We start from the raw sequence: 27,291 nt of genomic DNA, 5'->3' as shown, positions 1-27,291 counted from the left end.
ATGATGGTTGCACTGTTCTGGGGTCATGTGATCCCTTTTTGTGACCTTCTGACAAGCAAATGGGTAGGGAAGCCGGATTCACTTTACGACCGGGTAAAGAGTCGTAACTAACTTAACAACTGCCATGCTTCACTTAAAAACTGTGGCAAGAAAGGTTGTAAAATTGGGCAAAACTCACTTAACAACTGTCTTGTAAAGCAACAGAAATGTGGGGCTCTATTGAGGTCGTATGTTGAGGACTACCTGTATCTAGAATGATTTAATCCTGGGTCTTTTAAAGGAAAGCTGCTAATATGTGTGGCAGTTTCCCCAAATGGCCACAGGTGTCTTACTGCCATCTGTGCTTTTACTTTGTGAAGCAAGATTTTCCTGCTGTCCAAGTTTATTGTGCACAGTCTTACCAGCCACCTACTTTCACACCCTGCCAGCTTTCCGGGTCACCCCATGGACATTGGACACTTGGGCTAAAAAAACTGAATGACCAGATCAGCAGACCTCCACCCTCATGACTGCCCTCCAGTTCTAAGGTTTCCTAATCTGGTTCGGCTAATTAAGACAACCATTTGCTTGGCAACTGGCAATTGTTGTTAAGCCAGTCACAAATTGCATGGACAAAGAAGTAAAGGTACGGCTATATTTAGTGAACAGTGGAAAAAAGACCAGAGCTCCAGATTTAGAGCTTTAAATACTGAGACGTGGGGAAAGAGGAAAAAAAAAAGATAAATATTCAGTATCTATGAAGGAGCTTACCTACACAATTGTTGCCAAGGAAGATTTTTTTCCCCCTAATCCTAAGCAAACCTATTATGCCAAAGCAAACCTGCTGGAGGGATCCACCCCAGCGACAGCTTTTATTCCTAGTTACGCTACAGACTCTCCAGGAATTAAAAGCCTACAATTTCTGCCCTCCCTCTTCATTTTTTTTTCTGGCATTCCCCAGCGTGGGAGCTGTGTTGTTGAGGGCAGAAGTGTTTATTATACATTCCACTTCTTGGCACATCAACTTCGGTTTTGGCTACCAGAGCAGAGATTTCCAAATCAGGGTAAGGAAAAAAGTTCATTGGAAAGTCACGCTACGTTTTAAGCATAAAGAATAATAATTTGTCTTTGGCTCAGAGTTCATCAGAGTTCCCTAACGTAAAATATTGACTTGTGGTATTTGTCTCCTCTCTTTCTTTGATTTTTGCATTGACTTTTTAACACAGATGCAAAACGCTGGAACTGTCGTCGTTGCAATTTCTGTAGCAATGCCACACTGGGGAAAAAACCAAAACAACAAAAAGGATCACACATGAGACAGCCCACGCTTTGCTCTACCTACAGCACTCCAACATACCCAAGTTACTCCTGAACCTTGTGGACAAAAGGCAGCATGACTTTGGGTGTCTGAGGATGGCTCAGAACAGGCAACTGCCACTGTCCTTCCGGGGCTCTGAGTGGTTTAAAAGTTAAGTTACAGTCCATAACATTGATTCTGCCCACCACTGTGCTAAGAAAGTAACTGGATCCCGAAGAAAACGCCTTAATATCAGCAGAAGGAAAGAAAAACCAATTCTGAGGCCCCACACACTGACAAGCATACTCACAATTTGGTCTTTTCACTCTCTCCATAATGCCAGCCATCTCGGGCCTCAGGCACTAGCAACGTAATAAGGTCTCCCTCCTTGAAGCTCAAAAGGGTGCTGTTATCCCCAGCGGCATGAGAGAAAATGGCTCGCACCCTTGTTCGGCCATTCTTTTCTAGTCCTGCCGCCATGGAGCTGGAACGGGGAAGTGTCTTGTTTTCAGCTGAAAGATGAGACAGAGATTGAGTCCACTCTTTTCGATAATCCTTTTTTTCTGTCACTTTACTATTGTGCTAGTTACCGGAGAAAGTTTGTCAATTAAAAAAAAAAAAAAAAAAGACTGCAGATTGCTGATTTGTAGGTAATCCTCAATTTGCAACGGTTCATTTAGTAACGGTTTGAAATCGCAACAGCGCTGTGACTTACAACTGGTCCTCACAGTTATGACTCTCACATTCACGTGTTTAAAATTCCGGTGCCAGCAATCAGCATATATTTAGGATGCTTGCACTGTCTCAGAGTCATGTGACTGCCATTTCCCAGACAGCTTCCCAAAAGTAAAATCAGTGGGGGAATCCGGAATCATTTAATGACATGATTCACCAAATAACTGCGGTGATTCACTTCACAATTGTGGCTAAAAGATAGTAAAAATCATCATCTAAAACATTTATCTCTTGATCGTAAATGTCAATGAATTTGTAAAGCAAAAGAAAATACCAAATTTCCTGGTAAAACACCCACACAGATATGATGTACTAAGCAACCCGCTTTTAAAACCAAACATTACCCAGTGCTAGATACCTGTGCATTATGTAGAAATATTAATAATCATAATTATGGCATAAAAAGAAGCAATGAAAATTGTCTTTTTGTTATTATGGTGTTTTTAATGGTTATGTTTGAATTATCCTCATTATTTAGCTGTGTTTTGATTGTGTATGCCAACCAGAGTCAGAGGCGTGAGATGGGTGGCTATATAAATTCAACAAATAAATAGTAGCACAGTACAATAACCTCATCATGTTCTATGCAATGAGTACTTCGTTTCTTGCTGGAACCAAGCAATACAGCAGTAGTATCGGGGCCCATATAATCTCAGTAGGTGGTAACATCTAGTTGACTTTCTCAGAGCTCCAAGCTAAAGAGGTAAGGCCTCGGATGAGAAAACTTTCATGGAAGGCTTGTGCTACTGACTAGCCTGGAAGCTGAAACACATCCCAGCAGGTAGTAGTGGAAAACTACTTCTCTGGTGTTGTCAGGAATGCTGCAAACTGTGTCCATAAAACTGAGCCTGACTCAAAGGCACCTTAGTCAGAAGATAATAAACATTGCAGAGTGATATCAGTCTAAAGGAGACATTGTTCACCACTGTTCCATATGATGCAAAAGAACCAAGCCTGCTGCACCACTTTGGAGAAACAGCTTTGTTGTTCATAGCTTTTGTAGGAAAAAAGCTTCTTCTTCAGGTATGTGCAAATATCTGACTCACCCACTTCTATTGTGTAAGGGCTTGCAAATAAGAAACAAGCACATCTAATTAATTTCTGACAAAGCAAACTGACAAAAATTTCTGTCAGCAAACCTGATGCAATTTTTGAGCTGTCTTAGCTCCCAAAATTTTCAGTGCTTTCGCAATACCTGTTCTTGTTTCTACCAGCAGAAAGAAAGGAGGTCTAGCTGGACCCTTTAAAAGACTCAGCATGAGAAAAGACTCAGCATTAGAAGTTGGTGCCATTTTTGTGCTTCTATGCCAACTTTCCCCAAATCTCTTAGGACTGTTGCAATGGCTGGGGATTTAGGGACCTGTAGTCCTTGCATAGGTGGAAAGCCTGGAGAAAGTTGTTTTAGGCCCTCTCTCCTACTCTGTCAAACTGGTGGCCTCCAGGCCGGACGCGTCGCATGCAGGCCACGCCGATTCCAGCTCCATGAAGGGAAAAAAGGTTGCAAAACATCACGTGATAGCAACGTGAAACCGCGAGTTTGACACCTGTGTCCTACTGTGTTGCTCTATGGGAGTCCAGTGGCCATCTCATCCACAATCTGACATATGTGGTCCTTCAAAATGGAGGGAAGGGGAGAGAGGAATAATCTCTTACAAGAATGACTTACTGGCTGCATAGCTGTTTTTCGGCATTACGCTTTTACGCACAGGGAGAGTATTGGAGTAAGAGTCACTCAATTGCTTCTGAGTTTGTGGTGGGGATAAGGACTTCGGCTGAGGAGGCTTTCGGTCAGACCAATGGCTGTAATCTTCACCTTCTGAGCCAGAGACGCCATTCATTACTGGAATGGTCTCTTGTGCAGACATTCGCTGGAGAAAGAGTGGGGAGAGGGAGAGAGAAACCACAGATAAGATGCTTTTGATACAAGCATTTGTTTCGCACAACCATTCTACCTTGTTCAGAAAATATTACAGGTAGTCTACATCATGCTGCCCTCTCATTTTTCCCCTTAATTCTTTACTTTTCCTCCTTAATTCTTTACTTTTCCTGGCAGAGAACTGGAAAGAACAATTGCTGATTAAGGAGGAAAAGATGGAGCATAGTGTCTTTTGACTGGCAGACTGGGGAAATAAGTGGTCCCATCAAACGGCTTAAACCTTTACAGGTAGTCCTTGAATTACAATCATTCCTTTAGTGACCATTTGAAGTTACAATGGCACTGAAAAAAGTAATTGGTTTTCACACTTACGTCCATTGCAATATCCCAGTGGTCACGTGATCAATATTCAGATGCTTGGTGACTGGCATGTATTTAAAATGCCTTGCAGTGTAATGTCCCAGGATCATGTGATCACCTTTTGTGACCATCTGACAAGTAAAGTCAATGGGGATTCACTTAATAACAGTGCTAGTAATTTAACAATTACACTGATTCGCTTAACAATTGTGGCAAGTTGTAAAATGGGATATAACTCACTTAACACCTTGCTTAGCCACAGAAATTTTGGGCTCAACTGTGATCGTAAGTCAAGGGCTACCTGAAACATGACCTCAAACCATGACTCTTCTTGAGCTAGCTTGAAGATATTCAACTTTGCCCAGAAGGATATGCCAAAATAAAACCAGTCTTACCAGGATATATCACATTGTATAATAGCTGTCAGAGTATTGTGAGTTCAGCTGCTTTGTGCTCAAGTTTGCAAATCTGTTTAAACTTAGAAGTTCTTCACACAGTTCATGGCCAGCCCATCCCAGATGTAATCATATTACAGCTGTAGAACTGGACTGAATAAATGGGTTTTGGACAGCAACTGGGAAAATCATTAATACAAGGTAATGAAAAGAAAAACCAAAGAGCCCCAAATTTTTAAGTGGAAACCCAAATACTTCAATAGGAGGAAGCATAAGTTCTCTTTTCTTAATTTTCTTATTGCTCCGGTGCCTTGTTTTCCAAGAACGAACAAAAAAGGCCACCTGAGAGACTTTTTGTGACAATACATTTTAAATTGTAGTCTAATTATTTAAATATTATAACTTAATATACTGTTTTCAGTTTGTACTTAAAAATTAAAACTGAAGAATTAAAACAGTTAAAAGGCCAAATAAAAATTCCCCCAACCCTAATTGTAATTTGCTAGGATCCAATGCCCACCTTCCTAAACTAGAGCAGTTGGGGCCAATCTTGGTCTCAAGGGGATAAAGTTGTTCCAAAGCGAATAGAGAGCAATAAGAACATCTTATTTGGGATTCTACCTGTCTTGTCTCTTGAAGGGAAAATAATTAAAACATTCCCTCTCACCTTGAACACCCAATTCTTTCTTTCCAAAAGTTATGTCCTAAAGGTAAGTGGAAGCTAATCCATGTATGTAAATGTCATCACCAATCGGTTAATACCAGCACTCTGAAGTATATTGGAAACCTGCAGGCCACCAACACAAATCCTGCAGAACTGGTGTGACACTGCTGTGGTAGCTTTCATCTGCCAGCAAGCGGGCAGCTGCTTTCTGCAGTTTCTCAATAGTCTTGAAAGGCAGCATCAAGTACAGCACGTTGCAGGAGTTATGAAGTTATAGTTGCCAGGCTGCTACTTCAAAAGGGACCATTTAAAGATGTAATGATGCTGTCAGCCTCCTTAACTCTCCAGGGAGTATACTCCAATGACTGGGGCAGCAACAGAGAAGGCTTCAACCCAAAATGCCATCAGATGAATTTGCCTTCTTAGATGATGGCAAACTCCCTCAGATGATCTTAGTAAGCATGGGGGTTCAAAAAGGGTCTTTTCTCAAATAGCTTTGTTAGGTTTTGGTGGTAATGACCAGCACTTCATATTTTGTCAAGAAATGAACTGGCATGTTTATATTCTACAGAATAAGTGCAGTGGGACCTATTAGTCTTGCAAAAGTTGTCTTTAATTCAGAAACATAAGAAACATAAGCGTGCATAAGAGCACCAGCGTGCCTACAGTCCTAATGTTCCCTTTAATTTTATTCATTTTATGTATTCAATTCATGCTTATACTTATACATATTATCTAATATGTACTCGATAAATAAAAAAAATAAAAAAACATAACCAAAGTATGGAGATTCTTAAATGTACAATAGTCATTTTAACTGGTTTAAACTAAATCAAAACCTAAATCTGTTTTAATTCTAATCCCTTTGCACTTTAGAACTGTTTGACTTCCAACATGCCACTGAAAGGACCACTGTAGATTTGACTTAGAGAAAAACTTGCATGCCCCAGTACCAAGCCTATTATGAATTATGACATCTCTCCCCAGTTTATCAATCCACACTATACTTACTCCTACAAAAGGTGCCAGCTCAGGAGGGACTGGGAGAGGTTTGGCACCAGGTATAGGGTCTGAGATGATGAGATTTGACTTGGATGTTGACAGAGGTGTAGCCATAATTGAGCCATTGCTGCTGAGGGCCATCTGCTGCATAAGCTGGAGAGCACGGTCTGGGATCTTGTTGGGATCCGAACAAGATTGTTGCCATAATGGGAGCTTCTGTGCCAAGATATCTTTTCCCTGAAAGTTGTCAAAATGAGAGAGAGAGAGAGAGAGAGAGAGAGAGAGAGAGAGAGAGAGAGAGAGAAGTCAGAGTGTAAGAAAAACCCAGATAAGATTTTAATCCAAAAATGGAAGGAAATCAACAAATTCCCAAACATAACTTTCCTGAGAATGGAACTGGTACACTAACAGGCCAATGATTTTTTTGATTCTAGGAGAAATGAAACTATTGTAACTTTGGAATTTACATAGATTGACTAGGTTTATTTGTCAGTTATTCAGTTAGAGCAGGAAAAAATGACTAATTTGGTGTTTGTGAACCACTGCTTTGAAACTGTTCTCTGAGGCTACTTCTCAGATAAAGCATATCTGAGAAATACAGATAGAATGCAGTTAGGTAAGATTCCATTTTTTCCCTTTTAGGTCCACTGTAAAAGGGGGCAAATCATAAAGGGAGAAAATAATAATATTTTCCATGCTGATCAGCCAATTTTCACCGTTCAAGGTTGGAGGTGTCTTTATGACCTCATGAATCTAAAAGAAGAAGAGGAGAGGACACGATAGGACAGGACTTCTGATCTAGTCAAAGAAATTCATATCTATTAGGCCCACTACTAGTTAGGACACCAAAAATATAGAGCCAAAGAAACAGATTAGACCCAGTCGTGGTAATTTAATTTTAAAAAGAAAACATTTCGCACTTGTCAGTCTCAGGCAACTGCAAGATCCCTTTCTTTCTTTCATTCAAATTCGCCACGGTGTTATATTAAACTAAGAAACACAGTTAAAAATCATCTCAATCATTGCTTATTTATAGACCAGATAAATATTTAGTTCTTTTTAAAGGCTATTTATTTTCTTTAGGGTAGAAGTAGTGTTAAATATAAAGCAAGAGCTTCTATTTGTGTTGCTGGGCTGCAGCGGCCTCCCTTCCAAGTTCACTCCCAACAACAATTTCAGCTTGCTTTCCCCTCCAGGAGCTCTGACCTGATTAAGGAAGTTGGAATCTTGGAAGCCTCCATTCACATATAGAACACTTTAGCATATGCAGCCTTTTTTATTTTATTTTTTTATTTTGCACAGCTGTAAAGGCACAGACATAACGAACCATGTGATACAAAGAAAATACTCTAATCCTCATAAGATGGGGCCAAGCAAAATTGAAATCCTTCCCAAATGCAAAAGTAGCCAGCTCTATTTTTTTAAATTTAACACAAGTACTACATATTCATTTTGGGGGGAAAAAACAACCCCTCAAGAGTAGTGAATACCCTAAAATAATCACAGGTGAGAACCTCTCTTCTATAGGGAATGTACTCTTGTTCTTGATGCAACATAGGCAGTACCAAAATGTTGTAACTCAACAACTTGAGAAAGGAAAAGAAACTGGAAAGCCAGGACTTGCACAATATACCTCTGTGCATTTCTCTGGCTCCTTCTTCCCACCTCTGAAAAGAAGTATTTTATTCCAGTGGCTGTTCACAAGTTGTTATTCCAGACACTTTTTCCTTAATTAACCAAGCATGAGTGCCATCAAGAGAGTGGTTTGACCTGACACTGCTTTCAGGAATATGTAATTCTGACACAAGCCAAAATATCTAACATCCTGGATGAAAATATTTAGTACTGAGTGCCAAGTGGGAGATCCTTGAGGAAAACGAATAAGCTGGGATATAAGAAAATGCCCAGACTTTCACATCTATCCCTTTCTCTTCACTTGCTCTCTTCTTTCACTGGATGGAAATTGCATGGACATGTCTTCTTGAGGGGCAGCCCGTTAAAAAACTTCTTCCAAAGAAACACATTCAAACCAGGTTGGAAGCCTTGCATCCCCAGTTTTAATTTCCTGATTAGCAAAACCTTTGTGAGTTATTCTGAAAAAAATGTTTGAAAGAGAAGCATATAAAACGTGGGTATTCTGGGGCAAAAGGAATGTTGAAAAAAGACATGTAGCGGGGGTGGGGGGGGACGGACAACAGATCCTCACAGAAACATTTACCTCAATAAACTCGCTCTTTCTCAACAATGCTGCCCAAGCAGAGTGGGCTCACTCTCTCCTTTCTGCTCTCTTTACAGCTGACGGTTCAGCACAACCGTTAGGGGCAAAAGGTGAAGCAGGAAGTAGTACATGTGGGCTACGTCTTTAGGGAAAAAATAAAACCAAACCGATTGCTTAGTTCTGCACATCCCCTAGGAGGATGCCCTCAAGGTGTCTAAGCTGCACAGATCAGCTGCTCCACAGCAACCATGCTATCTGAAAGGAGGTCTGAGAATAGCCTTTGGCAGCCCCGAGGTGAGCATAGGTCAGCTTCAGGACGGGAGACTGTCGCATAATGGCTGTCTGTTATTTGGGTCTTTGAACAGGAACATGAGAAAAGTTTGTGTTTTGCAGAGAAGGCCGTTAACTGCTAATGTCACGTAGGTGGAAGAAGGAGCTTCCTGTGAAAATATCAATAATAGCTCCATGGATCATTTTGGTGAGGATCTCATCCTTTCCTCTCCTCCATAAAAGCACATTAATTGTGTGCATGGAAATAATTCTCCCTATCAGGATGAGCAGCAGGAGCTTCTTAGCTTCCACTGAAAGAAGAGCTGCTATTCTGGAAAGTCCTGCTGCTTCAATCACTTTTTAATCCCCTGCATTAGTTTCAGTTTCTCCTCCATCCCCCCAAAAAACACCTTAAGTCTAGAATCTTTGGGACCAAAAGGCACAAGTAGGAAAGCAGTAAAAACAGTCCAGGGGATTCAAAAAATAACAAATGGTAGGCAAACGTCCCAGCTTTTTAGGTAAAATGCAAATTGAGAGCAAAAGAAGAACGTTCAACGCTTCAACGTTCAACGAAGTAGGAATTTACAGGTAGTTCTCGTTGAAAGACTAAATGTCCAGCAACTATTCAAAGTTATGATGGTGCTAAGCAAGGGGGATCTATGATGGGTCCTCATAGCTGTGGCCATTGCAGCATTCCCATGGTCACATCATCGCAGTTTGGACATTTGGCAAGTGGCTCACAATTATGATGTCAGAGTGTCCTGCGGTTATGTGATTATTTGTGACCTTCACTTCCAACAAGCAAAGTCAATGGGGAAGATGGCAGGAATTTGCAAATGGTGATCACGTGACTGCAAGATGCTGCAACCACACTGGATTCACCTAATAACAGCAACTGGGACTGTCACAGTGATGGGATTCAGCCAGTTCGCACCTATTCGGGAGAACCGGTTGTTAACTTTCTAAGCAATTCGGAGAACCAGTTGTGGGAAGAAATCTTATTCCCCCCCCCCCTTTACAGGGCTAATTCTGTAAAGAAGGCAGGAAGGAAACATTCTGGTGGTGTTTCTAGCCTAAACTTTACTGCCCTGCTTACAGAAACTGCCTCTCTGCTTAACCCTTATTACATTGTAACAGCTAAGGCGAAGCACCCATCGACGTGAGTAACGTTGAATTGACCACGCCCACACGGTCACATGACCACCAAGTCATGCCTATCCAGCCGGTCATTAGGGCAGAGAACCGGTTGTTAAATTATTTGAATCCCACCACTGGACTGTCACCACTGCTGGCTTAAGTTGACATAGTCATATGACACTGGGCTTTATAACCGCATTGCTTAATGACAGAGTTGCTAGTTATGTTTATTAAGCAAGGACGACCTATATTTGAGTTCAGACAAGAAAAACAATGGCACAAAAAGCAGTTGTGCAGCTTCTTAATTTCTCCTGTTCTATTGGAAGCAGCACCCTTTGTATTTATAAGCTCCAGACTGAAGAGCACACAAGGGCCATTGTGCCATTCATATATCACCTGCCAAGAAACAGACACACCTGCCCCCTTGGATGCCTAGATATTATTATGGGATGTTGAAGAGAGGGTGAAGGAAAGGTAAACATATGTGCTTCTGTCTTCAGGCAGAAGATACAGTGCTTCCTGCTTGCTTAATGTATGGCTTCTAAGGGAAGGCTCAGTCACAGAAAAATGCAGTGGTGGGATTTAAATAATTTAACAACCTGTTCTCTGCCCTAATGATTTCTTCCAACAACCAGTTCACCAAACTGCTCAGAAAGTTAACAACCGGTTCTCCCAAAGTGGTGCGAATTGGCTGAATCCCACCACTGGAAAAATTGTTATATAGAAAGAATAATAGTGGTGGTTTGCCATGAATCGTGTGTGAATGGCAAGATGCACCTAGGTCCCTTCACTAGGACAAAAGAACTAAGAACATTGTTTGTTTACGTGCCATCAAAGTGATGTTGACTCTTAGCAACCATCTAGATAAGGTTTTCTCCATGACAATCTGTCCCTGACTTGGTTCCTCAGGTTTTCCAAATCTGCTCCATCCAACTTTCTGCTGGTCATCCTCTTCTTCTCTTTCCTTCCACTTTTCCCAATGTTAGAGCCTTCTCCAGAGGTTGATATTCAGTTGATATTCAAGAAAACAGCAAATCTAAATTTAAGTAGAAGCCCATACTTTCCGGAAGATTTTGATGACATTTTGAAGTATCCATGTGGGTGTTTTGTATATGAGTGTGTGAATGTTATAAACCAACATATCCAAGCCATGCAAATGGTTTTAATCTGGAATGTAAGAGTGTGTAGTCACATTTCTTGAGCAAGTTATAAAACAAGCCACACATGCTTCGGCACAACTCCCATGATCTCAGTATCTAACTGTAAATACCACCAAGATAATCTATTTAATAAAAATGTAAATTAAAAAAAAACCTGAAAGAGTTTATCTTCATTGGAGTATTATGACAAAATAACAGCAAGAAAAGAAAATAATCCACCAGATGAGAGAAGAGTGTTGTTCTTCTATTTCTCCACATATATTAGCCTGACATACAATTCTACTTGAAGAGTGTTTGTGGCTTATTGAGATTTTGTAGTCCATTTCTTTATTACCTGAGTAACTTCAATCTAACCAGATGGATACTATAGATGAGTTGAGTTATACATGGAGGAAAGGCAGAGACAATAATCACACACACACACAAAGAGCAATTAACGATAAAGGTTTTTTCTCTCAAACCAATGTCAATAAGACCCTGCTGATACTAACAGAACAAATCATTTCACCAGTAAGAATAACAGAATAACATTTATACTTCCATGCTCCATTTTCCTAACTTTTCTTTTCAGCCATGAAAATAAAACACGTTTTATTTAGATTGACTGAATTTGCATGGGTTGGCATGTAGTTAAGATATTCTTCCCCAAGAATTTTGCCACTAGGCAGCAAAGTTGCATTTGAGCTTAGTATCTATTACAAATTATGCAGGGCCACCTCCCAAACCTTTGATCTTAGTGGACTAGTTTCCTTTGTTTATCCACATAGAAAGTACTACTGGTAGGTACTCTTCCTACACTAATGACAGTCCACTATAGTAACTATGAGCTAAAGTTAACATAGCCATGGACAATTTGAAATAAGATTTTGTAATTAGTTATAAAGAATGCTTCCCATAGAAAAATGCTTTTATTTTGAATACATTAAAAAACATACTGCATGACATTAAAAACTAGGCATTATAGGGGATTAGAAGGAACTAAAGGTTACAATTAAAGGAGATGAACACTTGACTTACTAAAACAGAATAAAGAAAAATATGTTAACACTGGACATACTAAAGGATATTTTTGAACAATGGACCCAGAAATTAATTTTAAGTGTCTGCCTCTATAAATAGACTGTAAAGTCTATTTAAAAAATATTATGGTAGAGAAACAAGTATTACTGTACATGATCGAGACTGATTTGAAAGCAGATTTAAAAATGGCAGGCTACAAGAATTATGTTGGAAAGCAGCTGATGTCTTAATAATTAAAATGGATATTACAAATAACAAACCAAGGGAGTGACCTGGATACTTTTAAATATTGGACTTACAAAACAAGCCTGTTAAAGCTTTGAAGAATTTTGTGAGAAGGGACAAAGAAAAAAACAAAACAAATCAAGCTCCAGGATGTTATTTGAAGGGACAAAAGATAGAGATTGTTAGCAGTAAAAGGAAGGAATATGGAGCTGGTTTTTTTGATCAAGTTTAAAATAGATATTTTGTTATCCCTGATTACCTTTAATGGACTTATGCTTACATTAGAAATGAAACAAAGAAACTTTATGGATTTGTTTGGGTTTGTATAGGATATGGGAAGAAGACACTATTTGTTGCATTTTAAGAGATGATAATTTACTAAAATTGTTTATTACTTGTGATGAAGAGTGAAATCACTTCTTTATATATTTCTTTTTTTCTTTACTTGTTTTTTCTTTTTTGCATCGTCTCTTTTTCTTTTTCATTTGCATTAATTTGTATCGTTGTAAATTGTAATTGTAATCTTTAATAAAATTACTATTTTAAAAAAACTGTATCCCTGGAATGGTTTAGTTCAGTTAGTAAGTGCCGCTGCTTACCTTGGAGTGGTACGTAAGAGCATTTTTGGCCACTGCACACTGCTTCTCCACCAGGAAACAAAATCGACGCCTCTCTTCTGTGAGTGCCATCTTGTAACCATCAGATACATAGTTTTCCAGCTCACTTTGTTTATTGGTCATTGCTTCAATAAACTGGAAGAAAAGAGAGAACATAAAATATTAGAGGTGAGTAGGAACTGAGGGACACGGTGGCTCAGTGGTTAAGATGCTGAGCTTGTTGATCAAAAGGTCGGCAGTTCAGTGGTTCAAATCCCTAGTGCCGCGTAACGGGGTGAGCTTCCGTTACTTGTCCCAGCTTCTGCCAACCTAGCAGTTTGAAAGCACGTAAAAAATGCAAGTAGAAAAATAGGGACCACCTTTGGTGGGAAGGTAACAGCGTTCCATTCACCTTTGGCATTTAGTCATGCTGGTCACATGACCACGGAGATGTCTTTGGACAGCATTGGCTCTTTGGCTTTGAAATGGAAATGAGCACTGCCCCCTAGTCGAGAATGACTAGCACATATGTGCAAGCGGAATCTTTACCTTTATCTAGAAACTAGCACCTTAATCACAATATGAGCCCACAACCTGGAGGTATTCTGAATACAGCAGATTCCTTTGCAAATCTAACATTATTCCAGTTGCTTCAGAGAAAGGAGGCAGAGAGAAAGAAGTAGGCAGTTGGCTCTTCATCATTATTCTATAAGAATTTCTGAGAGATTCCTGATCTGGTGTTCAGCTGCAGCCTGGACAGCAGGGGGCACTGGGCCACAGAGCATAAGCCTGTTGAGAGAATCTCTCTCCTTCCCCCCAGTAGCATCCATCCTTAGTCATCTGACTTCCCTCACACAAAAGCTCCTGACTCAGTACGTGGGCTTCAGATGTTGTGTGGGTGGCAGAAGAGCAGAGAGATTCTTAGTCTCCCTCCTACTCCCTCTGCACCTGGATACTGCTAATTCTCTACTGCCTATTGCTATGAATCGACTTTGGTGGCTCACATAAGTTTAAAGGGCCTTCAGAAGGATTTTTTTTTTTACACTTTCTCCGTTGAGCTCTCCTTTCTAGGGTGCTGAGAACCAGCTTCCCCTGCTCTTTCTGAAAATCATAGAGGACAGAGGTCCTCCTCAAAGGCATGCAAGTGATGCAGAGAGGTTTCACGCTGTGTCCACTTGAACCCACAACTCCTCTCCTGTGAGAAGATGCAACAAAGAAAAAGAAGACACCCTCTCCAAGAGCCCCATATCCCCCTTTAACCAAACAGCATCTCCTCGTGTGAAGTCTTCAAACTTTGACATAAAGTCATCCACTTAATTCTGCAACCAATGGCCCGAGACATCCACAAATGCAATAAATTTCCTTTCTCACATTCAGGGGTTTCTCTGCGCTCAGCACTTCCATGCTCAGTTTCAATAGCCTAAAAGTCTGGAATATCCTAAAGCACTTTAGATGTAAACCTTCATGGCTTTAAAGGTCATTAACTGCAAAAGAGTTAATAGAGCCCCTTCTTTATTGCATACACCAGCCCCTTGAGCAATCAATTGTGCCTGCTTTCTGGATACCCACCCTCCCTCCCTCCTCACCTCAAAAGACTCTGCAGGCAGGCTGCTGATGCCATTTCAACAAAGGCTACTGTGAGAAAGGAAAATGCCTTTCCTTAGAGGAAGCCTGTTGCAGGATAAATTACATATTAAGGAGCAGCACGTTTTCCTCCTATTAGTATTTATTCAGATGACACATGTATAGAAATTCAAACGTATTGTAGCCAATTAAAATAAATATATCAGCTACGAATCCTCTAATTAGATGATGGTCCATTTCTAGCCAAGGACAAAAGCAAGAAAGGCACAATCTTTAAAAGAAAAATAGCTCCAGGCTGTTTTCCTCTGATCATACTGTATGCAGTATAACAAGCCACACTTTTAATTTCCTTTCCGAATCCTTTTCTTTCCTCCACCATTCCCTGCAGAAGGTGGGTTCCATTCTGAAGTGACAAAGAATTGCTTTTCTTTCTGCCATTTTCTTTATGATATTAATCCAACATGGCTTCCTTTCCACAATAACTACAGAGCTGTCCTCATATACTACAATGTACAAGTTTTTCATCTTTATGGAAAAGAGAAAACAAGGAGGAACTCAGTTTCCTTCCCATGCAGCCATGACCAAGCCACTTAAAGCTTCTTTATATGGAGTTAAATCAATTTGTCATAACTTCTGCTTAGTTATAGGTCGTCTTCAATTTATGGCCATTTAACAATAGTTCATAGTTATGATGGCTTCAGAAAAGGTGATTTACAACCTGTACTTGCACTTATGACCATCACATCACCCTTCCAGTCATGTGACTGCAATTTGGGCACCTGGCACTCAACTCATATTTAGGACCAGTGGCAGCATGATCATGATTTGCTAACTTTTTTGCTAATTTCCAGGAAAAAAACCACCTATTGGGGAAGTCCCTTAATAACCACAGTGATCTGCTTAATGACCACCATAAAAACTGTCATAAATCAGGCTTGACTTGACTTATGACCACAACTACTTATGACAGAAATTCCAATCCTAATTGTGATCTTCGAGAACTACCTGTATGCATTGTATTGTAAATTCATTTATATTCCTGCTGAATGCCTTTGGAAAATTCTTGTGAGGCCTATATCATGCCTCACAGCATCAAGAGAAAGAGAGAAACCATAAGCTTTTCCTTCTTAAGTTATAGATATAGAGCAGGCCTGTCAAACTGGCGCCCCGCGGGCTGGATGTGTCATGTGCAGGCCACGCCCACCCAGCTCCGCAAAGGCAAAAAACATCGCAATGCATCACAATACGTCATGTGGCGCAATCAAATTTGACACCCATGATATAGAGTATATATTTAGGATATGTATTATAGAACATTTACCAACCAAGGGTGCTAATTCAGTAGTGAATCCTCTTCTGGATCCACAAAAGATTGGAGGTTCAAGCCTCAGCATCTCCAAGTAGTGTGAAAACACAGCCAGTGAATGGAAGCAATACCATGCTAGACAAATACACTGATGCATAGATATCTTATTTGTGAGGGACAAAATAGTTGCATTTCAAAACACACTTCAAGCTATAAACCTTTGCACAAAGTTTGAATTGCCGTATATACTCGAATATAAGCCGATCCGAGTATAAGCCGAGGTCCCCAATTTTACCCCAAAAACTGGGGTAAACTGGGGACTCGAGTATAAGCCGAGGGTGGGAAATGAGGCACCTACCGGTTGGGGAAACCCTCCCTCCCTCAGCTGAGAAGGCTGGTGGCTCCCCCGCCCCGCCCTCTCACTGCACCGGCAGGGCTTCCCCGCGCCGTCCGGTAAAATGTGAAAAAAAGAAAGAAAAAAAAACTCGAGTATAAGCCGTATATACTTGAGTATAAGCCGAGGGGCTTAAAAAAAAAAAAACTCGAGTATAAGCCGTATAGACCCGAGTATAAGCCGAGGGGACGTTTTTCAGCACAAAAAACGTGCTGAAAAACTCGGCTTATACTCGAGTATATACGGTAGCTTGTTTCAAACATCTGAAACTGCAGTTTCAAACAGGTTGTGCGATTTGTGCGATTTCACAAACCCCTATCACAGGCTTTGCTGGCAGTGATTGTTAGGTAAATTTGGCCCTTAAGAAATATTCTGAAATTCTATTTCTTTCCAGGAAAAAAAAAAGGATATGTGTTTCATCAATTGGATTTTATTTCAGGAAGGAATTAACTCCAGCATCCATTTCTCTCTGAGCACCTGCCCATGAGCTGATGTGCCTCCTTTTCAGCTGAAGGGATCCACATCTGCCATTTGCCTCTTTCTGCAATGCCTTACTGGTACAGATTCTTTGGAACATAACTTTTAATGTCTCTGCAATCACATTAGCAACTTTAACACCTTAGGGGAAATGGCAGAATTGCAAATAAAGGTTCCATTTTAAAAGATTTATTGGGCGATATGAATATTCTATTTTGTCAACGGAGAAGAAAAATGGGAATGAAATGGGAGTACAAAGTATAAAGCTTGAGACGTTCTCCCTTAAATTCCCAACACGCTCAGCAGCAGCACACAAACATATGCTATGTTACTTGTTTAAAATAGTGCAATAATTACAATACCAGCCTAAACCTGACAGGTCTGTGAACTGCAGACAATAATTCTTGTTTGCTTTTTGTGCCACTTGTCTAAACTCTGGCAACCAGCTAATACATTAAGGCAAGATTTCTTTAAATCAAAGCAATATGTTTTGTTCCTTTCTTCAGCAGTGTCTTTGTCCCAGAAGGAAGTCACTCAAGGTGTCATCACCCAATAATCTCACACTTTCCCCCACTATTTGAAAAAGTTTTAAACTCACTGCTGCCAGGGCATACATGGAAGACATGGAAAGCGTGACTGAAAAGCGGCTACTAAGCCTGCACACAGCTGCCTGAACAGTAGCCCTCTTAAGCCATCTCTTTTCCCACAAAGTTTTACTCAAATGAAATAAGATGCCCTATTATGACTACTTTCACACAAGGAGCAGAAATAATTAGAGCTTTGCTTTCCAACCTTGGGGGTTTTTTTTGGTGGTGGGAGTTACTACAAAGCTGAAAACTCCCTGCCTGTATGATGGGGAGTCATGTTGGCTAAGAATTCTGAACATTACAGCCCAATGGTTCTAGCTTATATTATATTGGAAAAGGTTTGACCATTTCTTCTGCTGTTAGGTATTCCCCTTTATTACAATGGCTGATATTATAGCTTGGGTTGGTTAAACAATATCTCCATACCGAAATAAATGCAAGCAGTTTGAACCCTCAAACATTAAAAACATTTCCTTCTCTTGGCAAAGATCTTAAGGAATTTTTGATTTTGAGTTCTGTATTAACAAGGAGCTCCTGCTGCAAAAGCTACTGGGGATATGAAGTTAGCTTCACTAGCAGCCATGTAAAACCACAACTTCAAAAAACATTTCCAAGAAGAGCTTACTAGGGAAGGAGAAATGTGTGTGTGTGTGTGTATGTGTGTCGAGGGGGGGAGACATTCTCACATAATGCATTGGCTACAGAATGGAAGTGGTTTACCATTGCCTTCTTCCAATTTTGTTTTCGTTTTAACTTCCAAGTAGGGATGTGCATAGTGTTCCACAGATGGAACAGCTGGTTTTGGGTGGCCTGTGTCCGGATTGAAACAGTCATGTTTTGAACGTTATGGTCCATATACAAAATGAAATGTGATGTTCTTGGCAGAGATGTTGAGATACGAGTGAGGAACAGTCACTGCTAAGGGTTTTCATGGCACAACATGTGCCTGTGACACATAAAGACAGATATGAAAATTTTCAAAATTGAATGCTGTCAATTTGTACTGAGGGGGGAAAAAGGTGCCATTTCCAGCCTCAAGCACCTGTTTGTAATCAGAGCAATTCATGCTGTTTTCTCAACCAGGAAATTGGTCAAAAGGAGCATCCTCCTCTATCTTGGACCTAGGTACCTTGTGAGACCTTCACCTTTTTTCTGTACCTGAACGAAACAGCCTTTTCAGCCTACATTAGGATAGTATAGCACTCAGGAAAGTTTGAGGATGAAATGAAAGAGATCCTACGGATTACTGTATACCTTTTGCAGCTATCAGCAAACATCAACAGCAAGTTCATGCAATGTCAATTAATCAGTTCCCCATTATGATAAAGTCACTTAGATACTTAGCTTCAGATGCCTAGATACATCAGTATATAAGTAATTCACTAGTAAGGACCATAGGATGCTACAACACAAATATTCAGTGTTCCTGTTCGATCTATAACCAAGCAGTAGCTCATGATCTATATCCATTCTCATCTGAGATGTCATGAAAAATATATTTTCCCCATTTTTAAAAAATATTAGGCCATCACTTAGGGGATTACACATCTTGGCCGCAATGAACATTTCAAATTGTCGGTTATATACATGATATACTACCTATTGGGTAATATATGCCTATTTTCCTTACATAACCAGTTGCAAGGCAGTAGAGGGTGGTTACCTGCTGGAGACACAGTCTTTGCATACTCAGTGTCATAAAATTATTTTGCTTTATTTATTTATTTATTTATTTATTTATTTATTTATTTATTTATTTATTTATTTATTTATTTATTTATTTATTTATTTATTTATTTATTAGATTTATAGGGCCACCCGTCTCACCTAAAGTGGCTCAGGGCAGCTAACCAAGTAAAACTTTCAATACAGTAACAAATAAATGAAACACATCAGAAAACAAAAAGAACAGGTGGCATTTACCCCCGACAAGAATAGCCAGAATGTTCAAGGATACATTCTAAAAATGTTGGAAATGTCAACAGATACCTGGTTCCTATTACCATATGTGATGGACTTGCGTAGAAGCTAGAAGATACTGGACTAAAATACATACATGGTTGGAGAAAATGATAAAAAAACATATAGACATTAAACCAGAAGTTTTTTTTACTGGGAATTATACCTGAAACCTATAGTAGAGAATTGAGATATGTGAATGTAATAACAGCAGCTAGAATTGTATATGCAAAGAATTGGAAAAATGAGAAATTGCCATTGCAAGATGAAATTATTAAGAAAATAATGGATTGTGCAGAAATGAGTAAATTGACATTTGAAATTAGAGAACAGGAAGGTAAGCAATTTTATAAGATATGGGACTTATTTTACCAATGGTTAGAAAGGAAATTATGATAAAGAAGATTGGAGTTTTTAACAAGGTAAAAATTATTGAATGATATAATTGTTTTAAAATGATGGCATAAAATAGGCTAATAAGATAAAATATTGTTCCAGAATGACTATTAGGGATTAAGCGATTAAAACATTTGACTACAATTGGATGATAAAATGGATGATTAAACAAATTAATGATAGGTAATTATTGTTTGCACAAAAAAATGTAACCCACACATCGACACATTGTATTTGAAATTTGAATGGAAGACGTTTTTATGTTTGTATGTTTCTAAAAAATAAAAATAAAAATTTCAAAAAAAGAAAAGAAAAGAAAAGAAAAACAGCAAATGAGGACAAACCAGTCAGGAACAAATTCATTTTTAAAAACCTGAAGAGACTTTTTTTTTTAATTGAAAAAGTTTTACCCTAAAAAAAATCCTGAAGAGACATTTTAACTACCTTAGTGGGCAACTTCAATATTTGAATTATGAATTACACAACTCTTTTAAAAATTGGTACTTTTCCGAGGCAAAGGTTTTTTTTTTATACAGTACATTTAATTTTTTGTGGTAAAAATACTGTACAAAAAAATTCTAACATAAATACTTGTTCCAATTAACTCAGTCACACCAGTCATTAAAACAAGAATGTGATCTTAAGCAGTCTACTTGGGATGTTAAAGACATGATAATAAGAAGACAGTCAAATCAGACTGAGCTCTTTAGGCAAGGCTTAAATTGTTTCTGGGTAAAATAAACCAGAATCTGCCCCAGGGCAAACAAAGAATAACAGAATAACAGAGTTGGAAGGGACTTTGGAGGTCTCCTAGTCTGACCCCCTGCTCAAGCAGGAGACTCTATACCATTCCAGACAAATGGTTGTCCAATCTCTTTTTACAAACCTCCAGTGACAGAGCACCCACAACTTCTGAGGACAAGCAGTTCCACTGATTAATTGTTCTAACTGGCAGGAAATTTCTCCTTAGTTTTAGGTTGCTTCTCTCCTTGATTAGTTTCCATCCATTGCTTCTTGTCCTGCCTTCAGGTGCTTTGGAGAATAGGTTGATCCCCTCGTCTCTGTGGCAGTCCCTGAGATATTGGAACACTGCCATCATGTCACCCCAGCCCTTCTTTTCATTAAACTGGATATATCCAATTCCTGCAACTGTTCTTCTATGTTTTAGTCCCCAGTCGCCTAATCATCTTTGTTGCTCTTTGCACTCTTTCTAGAGCAGGGGTGTCAAACTCTCATTGTCATGGCGGCATAAAATAACGTATCACAACTTTTTCCCTCTTCGCTAAACCTGGCGTGGGCGTGACGGGTGTGCGATGCATCCGGCCCTCAGGCTGCGAGTTTGACAGCCCTGTTCTAGGGTCTCAATATCAAAGATAGGAAAATAATCAGAAAAAGAAAGAAAGGAGAGATTAGAAGGGAAAAAGTGCAAGTCTTAAAAGAAAGGGGGAAAACGTATGCTATCTCCTAAAGCTGGTGACTCATGAGAGGTGCTTCTAGTATTGCAGATCCTGAAGACTGAGTTGCATTATAAGCAGTCTCTATTGTTCGGCATGTGTGGGGGTAGGAAAAGGCAGTGGGTGGATGGGAAGAGGGAACAGAAGGAGAGAAAAACAGCTATGGAGAGAAGTTTTTTCCCCCTATCATTAATGAGCTGCTCTGAAGCACAGCTTCTGCCCACATGGATTGCACATTAACATACAGCTGTAGCCCTTTGTTGCAGAAGGTCTGTTAACATTAGGATTGTAGTAATAAAGTAAGCAATATTGCAGATGGGCTTTTGCAAAACACTATCTCAGAAGGGAACTTCAAGAGGCAAGAAGCACTTTAGCTTTCATATTATTGAACGTTTTTTCTTCCCCCCACCTCCATTATGGCAAATTCATCATGCAAGTTTCCTCCATGAAGAGAGGTCTACCGACTACTCAGAAGGTAACAGTTATGTAAATGCATGAAACATTTGCAAAAGATTCCTAGAAAGAGCTCATCTCCAGATATACTCAGTTTAATTTGAAATGAATCTAAAAGCATTATCCAAAATACGGAACATCTAATTCTAGCCAGTAAAACTTACAAACTGCAACATAGATTAGTATAAGGGTATTGCAACCTTGGCAATTAGTCCCTCTGCTAACTTGCCCTTTTTTAAAAAAAAGAGCTGAATGGATGCCCTCGCTAATATCACCCGAACCCAAGGCCTTCTCTTCAATAGGTACAAATCACTCAGAGACCCCATTAGTGTGAAATTGGGAAATGGGTGGAGAGGCTATCACATTGTGTATGGTTTTAGTTATTTAAAATGAATTGTCTCCTCTATTGGATTGACCACTAGGCAGTTTAAATGACAGGCACATCTACAATGGTGAGAAGCCAAGAGCTAAACTGGTCGACACCATCATGGATCAAAGCTCTGTCCTTTATAAAATTGAAAAAGTCACATACTTCCTGAAAAATTCCAGAAGGCCGGTGAGACAAGGTTTACAGAACACCTAACAGAAGGAATGGAGGAGAAGATAGAACCAAGTGAACAAAAGAAGAAGACAAGGGGGAGATAATAATAAAAATAACAGTGATTGATGAATTAAACCAGGGGCAAAATATTTCAAGAGTTGTTGAAAAGAGAATTGGAGATACAGGAAGATACTTTTGAAAGGGAGATAAGGGTTTGGGCAGTTGTTTTGGAAACTAGGCAGTGGAAGAGGGTAGAAATGGGAGAAATACTTAGACTGAATAGTCAAGAAGTAGATGTAGGCAGACAGAGATAAAGATCCAAGAGAGGAATATAGGAGGAAAGTCAAAAAAAGCATAGTAACTAAAGTAATGAAGCAGGCAAGAGACAATGGTTAGAAAGGAAAGGGATTCTTTGTTGTTGTTGTTTTGTTTTGTTTTGATTTGCTTTCCTTTCTCTCTTTCTTTCCTTTCTTTTTTAGAATGGTGGCATGATTAGAAACTACGTAGAAATAAGAGAAGGGGGAAACATTTGTATGTACATACCGGGGTGAAATCTAAAAATTTTCCCTACCGGTTCTGTGGGCGTGGCTTAATTGGTGGGCGTGGCTTGGTGGTCAGATGACTGGATGGGCATGGCCAATAACAGTAAATAATAAAAATAATAAACAAAGTATAAAAAACAATAAGAGGTACCAAAAACCAACTTTCACACTTTACACACACACAACACAACCCAACACAACTGACTCACACACAATGTAAAAGCAGCTGCACTTCACACTTTACACAGCCACAAAAAGCTCAAAAACCAACTTTCACACTTTACACACACACAACACAAATGACACACACACACACAAAATGACACATACAGCTTTCTGAGATTTTGTGTGTTTGTGCAGTTAGAGTGAAACACTACAGAAACACACCAAATCTCAGAAAGCTGCACAAATATTTTATTTTATTTTATTTTATTTTATTATTTTATTTATTTTATTTATTTTATTTATTTTATTTATTTATTTATTTATTTATTTATTTTATTTTATTTTATTTTATTTTATTTTATTATTTTATTTTATTTTATTTTATTTTATTATTTTATTTTATTTTATTTTATTTTATTTTATTTTATTTTATTTTATTATTTTATTTTATTTTATTTTATTTTATTTTATTTTATTTTATTTTATTTTGGACTTCAATTCCCAGAGTTCCTCAGCCAGCAAAGCCAGCCAGCATTAGTTGATCACTGAGGAAATAGATAAGCTAAGCAATTGATTCTGTCTGGGCTGAAACTGAAACTGCTTTCGGGTGGCCATGCGTTCATCAGTAATCAGGTAAGTGCCTTAGAATCTCTACTCTTACTTGTAGAAAATATGTTTTCTACAAGTAAGAGTACAAGTAAGGTTCTGCTGATGAGGAACTCAGGTGAGATTGCCAGAGGAGACTTTAAATTTTTTTTTTTAAATTTAAAGGCTCTGCCGATCTCAACTGAGGGGCGGGATCCTCAAAGGCTTTTTTTTACTTTTAAAGGCATGTTTCAGCTGAAGAAAAACCGGCTTTTAAAAGTAAAAAAACAACAACCTCTGCTGATGGTGCGGCTCAGCAGAGGTGGGGGGGGTGCAGGGATTTTTGCTACCGGTCCTCCTAACCAGCCGCCGCCATCGCTACCGGATCACGCGAGCCGGTCCGAACTGGAAGCATTTCACCCCTGATACATGCCTTATATAATAGAATAAAAGTAATATTAAAATGGGAGAACTAGAGATTGATGGTGTTAATAAGTACGTTTTAATAATATTGTGATTGACATTGGAATAATATACTGAAATATTGAGCAATTAAATAATGAAAGAACATACTCTAATATAAACATGTGTATTACTATCAGCCCCTTCATGGATTACTGCCTTGTTGTGGTGAAGGGACTTGCGTAGCTCAATGAAGCTATGAGCTATGCCGTGCAGGGACACCTAAGATGGACAGAGAGTTCTGACAAAACGTGATCCACAGGAGAAGGAAATGGCGACCTACTCCAGAATCTTTGCTATGAAAACTCCATGGACAGTACAAAAAGGAAAAAAGATATGACATCGGAAGATGAGCCCCTCAGGTTGGAAGGTGTCCAATATGCTACTGGGGAAGAGCAGAGGGCTAGTACTAGTAGTGCCAGAAAGAATGAAGCAACTGGGCCAAAGCCGAAAGGACGTTCAGCTGTGGATGCATCTGGTGGTGAAAGGAAAGTCCGATGCTGTAAAGATTTTTTCTCCATAGGAACCTGGAATGTAAGATCCATGAATCAAGGTAAGCTGGATGTGATGAAACAAGAGATGATAAGACTGAACATTGACATTTTAGGAATCAGTGAACTAAAATGGACAGGAATGGGTGAATTTAATTCAGATGACCATCACCTGACTACTGCGGGCAAGAATTCCTCAGAAGAAATGGAGTAGCCTTCATAATCAATAAAAGAGTAGGAAAAGTAATACTGGGATACAATCCCCCAAATGACAAAATGATCAGTTTGAATCCAAAGCAAACCATTCAATATCACAGTAATCCAAGTCTATGCCCCAACCGCTGGTGCTGAAGAGGTTGAAATTGATCGGTTCTATGAAGCCCTACAGCACCTTATAGAATTAACCCCCAAAAATGATGGGATTGGAATGCTAAAGTAGGAAGCCAAAAGATAACCAGAATAACAGGCAACTTTGGCCTTGGAGTACAAAATGAAGCAGGGCACAGGCTAATAGAATTCTGTCAAGATAATGTGATGGTCATAGCAAACACTCTTTTCCAACAACGCAAGAAATGACTCTACACATGGACATCACCAAATGGTCAACACAGAAATCAGATTGACTATGTGCTCTGCAGCCAAAGATGGAGAAGCTCTAAACAGTCAGTAAAAACAAGACCAGGAGCTGACTGTGACTCAGATCATGAGTTTCTTGTAGCAAAATTTAGACTTCAATTGAAGACAGTAGAGAAAAGCACTAGGCCACTCAGGTATGAACCAAATCATATCCCTGATGAATATACAGTAGAGGTGACTAATAGATTTAAGGAATTAGATCTGATACACAGAGTGCCTGAAGAACTATAGATGGAGGTTTGCAACATTGTACAAGTGGTAGCAATTAAAATCACCCCAAAGAAAAAGAAATGCAAGAAAGCAAAATGGCTGACTGAGGGAGCTTTGCAAATAGCTGAGGAAAGAAGGAAAGCAAAAGGCAAGGGAGAAAAAGAAAGATACACCTAACTGAGTGCAGAATTCCAGAGAATAGCTAGAAGAGATAAAAATATCTTCTTAAATGAACAGTGCAAAGAAATAGAAGAAAACAATAGAATAGGGAGGACCAGAGATCTCTTCAAGAAAATTGGAGATATGAAGGGAACGTTTCATGCAAAGATGGGCATGATAAAGGACTAAAATGGCAGAAGAAATTAAGAAGAGGTGGCAAAATTACATAGAAGAACTATACAAGAAAGAGCTTAACATCCCTGATAACCACGATGGTGTGGTCACTGACCTCGAGCCAGACATCCTAGAATGTGAAGTCAAATGGGCCTTAGGAAATCTGAGCAACAACAAAGCTAGTGGAGGAGACAGTATTACAGCTGAGCTATTCAAAATCTTAAAAGACAATGCAGTAAAAGTGCTATATTCAATTTGCCAGCAAATACGGAAAACTCAACAGTTTTCCATAAAATCCTACAAGCTAGGCTCCAGCAGTATGTGGATTGAGAACTACCAGAAGTACAGGCAGGATTTCAAAGGAGCAGAGGAACTAGAAATCAAATTGCCAACATATGCTGGATCATGGAGAAAGCTAGGGAGTTCCAGAAAAACATCTACTTCTGCTTCATTGACTATGCTAAAGCCTTTGATTGTGTGGATCACAACAAATTGTGGCAAGTTCTTAAAGAGATGGGCGTACCAGACCATCTTATTTGTCTCTTGAGAAACCTATATGTGGGTCAAGAAGCAACAGTGAGAACTGGACATGGAACCACTGATTGGTTCAAAATTGGGAAAGAAGTCCGGCAAGGCTGTATACTGTCGCCCTCACTATTTAACTTATATGCAGAGCACATCATGAGAAAGGCGGGGCTAGATGAATCAAAAGTTGGAATTAAGTTGAGAAATATCAACAACCTCAGATATGCAGATGATACCACTCTAATGGCAGAAAGCGAAGAAGCGAAGAGGAACTAAAAAGCCTCTTGATGCAGGTGAAGGAGGAGAGTGCAAAAGTTGGCTTGAAACTCAACATTAAGAAAACTAAGATCATGGCATCCAGCCCTCTCAATTCCTAGCAAATATTTATTTATTTTATTTTATTTATTTTATTTTGTCACACAGTATATATAAGCATAAGCATGAAATAATTATACAGTATATAAGCATATATATAAGTATGAGTATCTAATAATTATATTAATTGGATATAACGAAAGGAAACAATAGGACAGGAACAGTAGGCATGCTTGTGCTGACAGATTTTATTTTCCTGGGCTCCAAGATCACCACAGATGGGAACTGCAGCCAAGAAATTAAAAGACGCTTGCTCCTGGGGAGGAAAGCTATGGCAAATCTAGACAGCATTCTAAAAAGCAGAGACATCACCCTGCCAACAAAAGTGCGTATAGACAAGGCTATGGTTTTCCAAATTGTCATGTGTGGCTGTGAAAGCTGAACCATAAGAAAGGCTGAGCACCAAAGAATTGAGGCCTTTGAACTCTGGTGCTGGAGAAGACTCCTGCGAGTCCCTTGGACTGCAAGGTGAACAAACAAGTCAGTCCTAGAGGAGGTCAACCCTGATTGCTCTTTAGAAGGCCAAATTCTGAAGATGAAACTCAAATACTTTGGCCACTTAATGAGAAGCAAGGACTCACTGGAGAAGAGCCTAATGCTGGGAAAGATTGAGGGCAAAAGAAAAAAGGGACGACAGAGAATGAGGTGGCTGGATGGAGTCACTGAAGCAGTAGGCGTGTGCTTAAATGGAGTCCAGAGGATGGTAGAGAACAGGAAGGCCTGGAGGAACATTGTCCATGGGGTCATGATGGGATGGACACAATTTCGCAACTAACAACAAAATTACTATCAGAATTATATAGATTTGATGACTGTAAGAGTATGATAAGATTAATTTTATATGTCTAAATAATATTGTGATTGGTATTAGAATTGTGTATT

The 27,291-nt window shown here is 39.3% G+C and overlaps 1 protein-coding gene across 2 annotated transcripts in view; it reads right to left on the bottom strand.

The window, feature by feature from the left end:
• Positions 1 to 27,291, bottom strand: part of BAIAP2 (BAR/IMD domain containing adaptor protein 2) — a 190,646-nt gene that overhangs the window by 25,476 nt on the left and 137,879 nt on the right. For both annotated transcript variants that reach the window (XM_058170713.1, XM_058170712.1), the window contains exons 7-10: positions 12,938 to 13,090; positions 6,318 to 6,545; positions 3,678 to 3,879; positions 1,587 to 1,788 (exon numbers count right to left, since the gene is read on the bottom strand). In XM_058170713.1, coding sequence (XP_058026696.1) covers positions 1,587 to 1,788; positions 3,678 to 3,879; positions 6,318 to 6,545; positions 12,938 to 13,090 — 785 coding nt within the window. The remainder of the gene's footprint in view (positions 1 to 1,586; positions 1,789 to 3,677; positions 3,880 to 6,317; positions 6,546 to 12,937; positions 13,091 to 27,291) is intronic.

The sequence above is a fragment of the Ahaetulla prasina genome, chromosome 2 (genome assembly GCF_028640845.1).
Source record: "Ahaetulla prasina isolate Xishuangbanna chromosome 2, ASM2864084v1, whole genome shotgun sequence".
In the NCBI taxonomy this organism is placed as follows: Eukaryota; Metazoa; Chordata; class Lepidosauria; order Squamata; family Colubridae; genus Ahaetulla; species Ahaetulla prasina.
The sequence above is the reverse complement of the archived record's forward strand: the minus strand, read 5'-3'. Positions and strand labels throughout refer to the sequence as shown.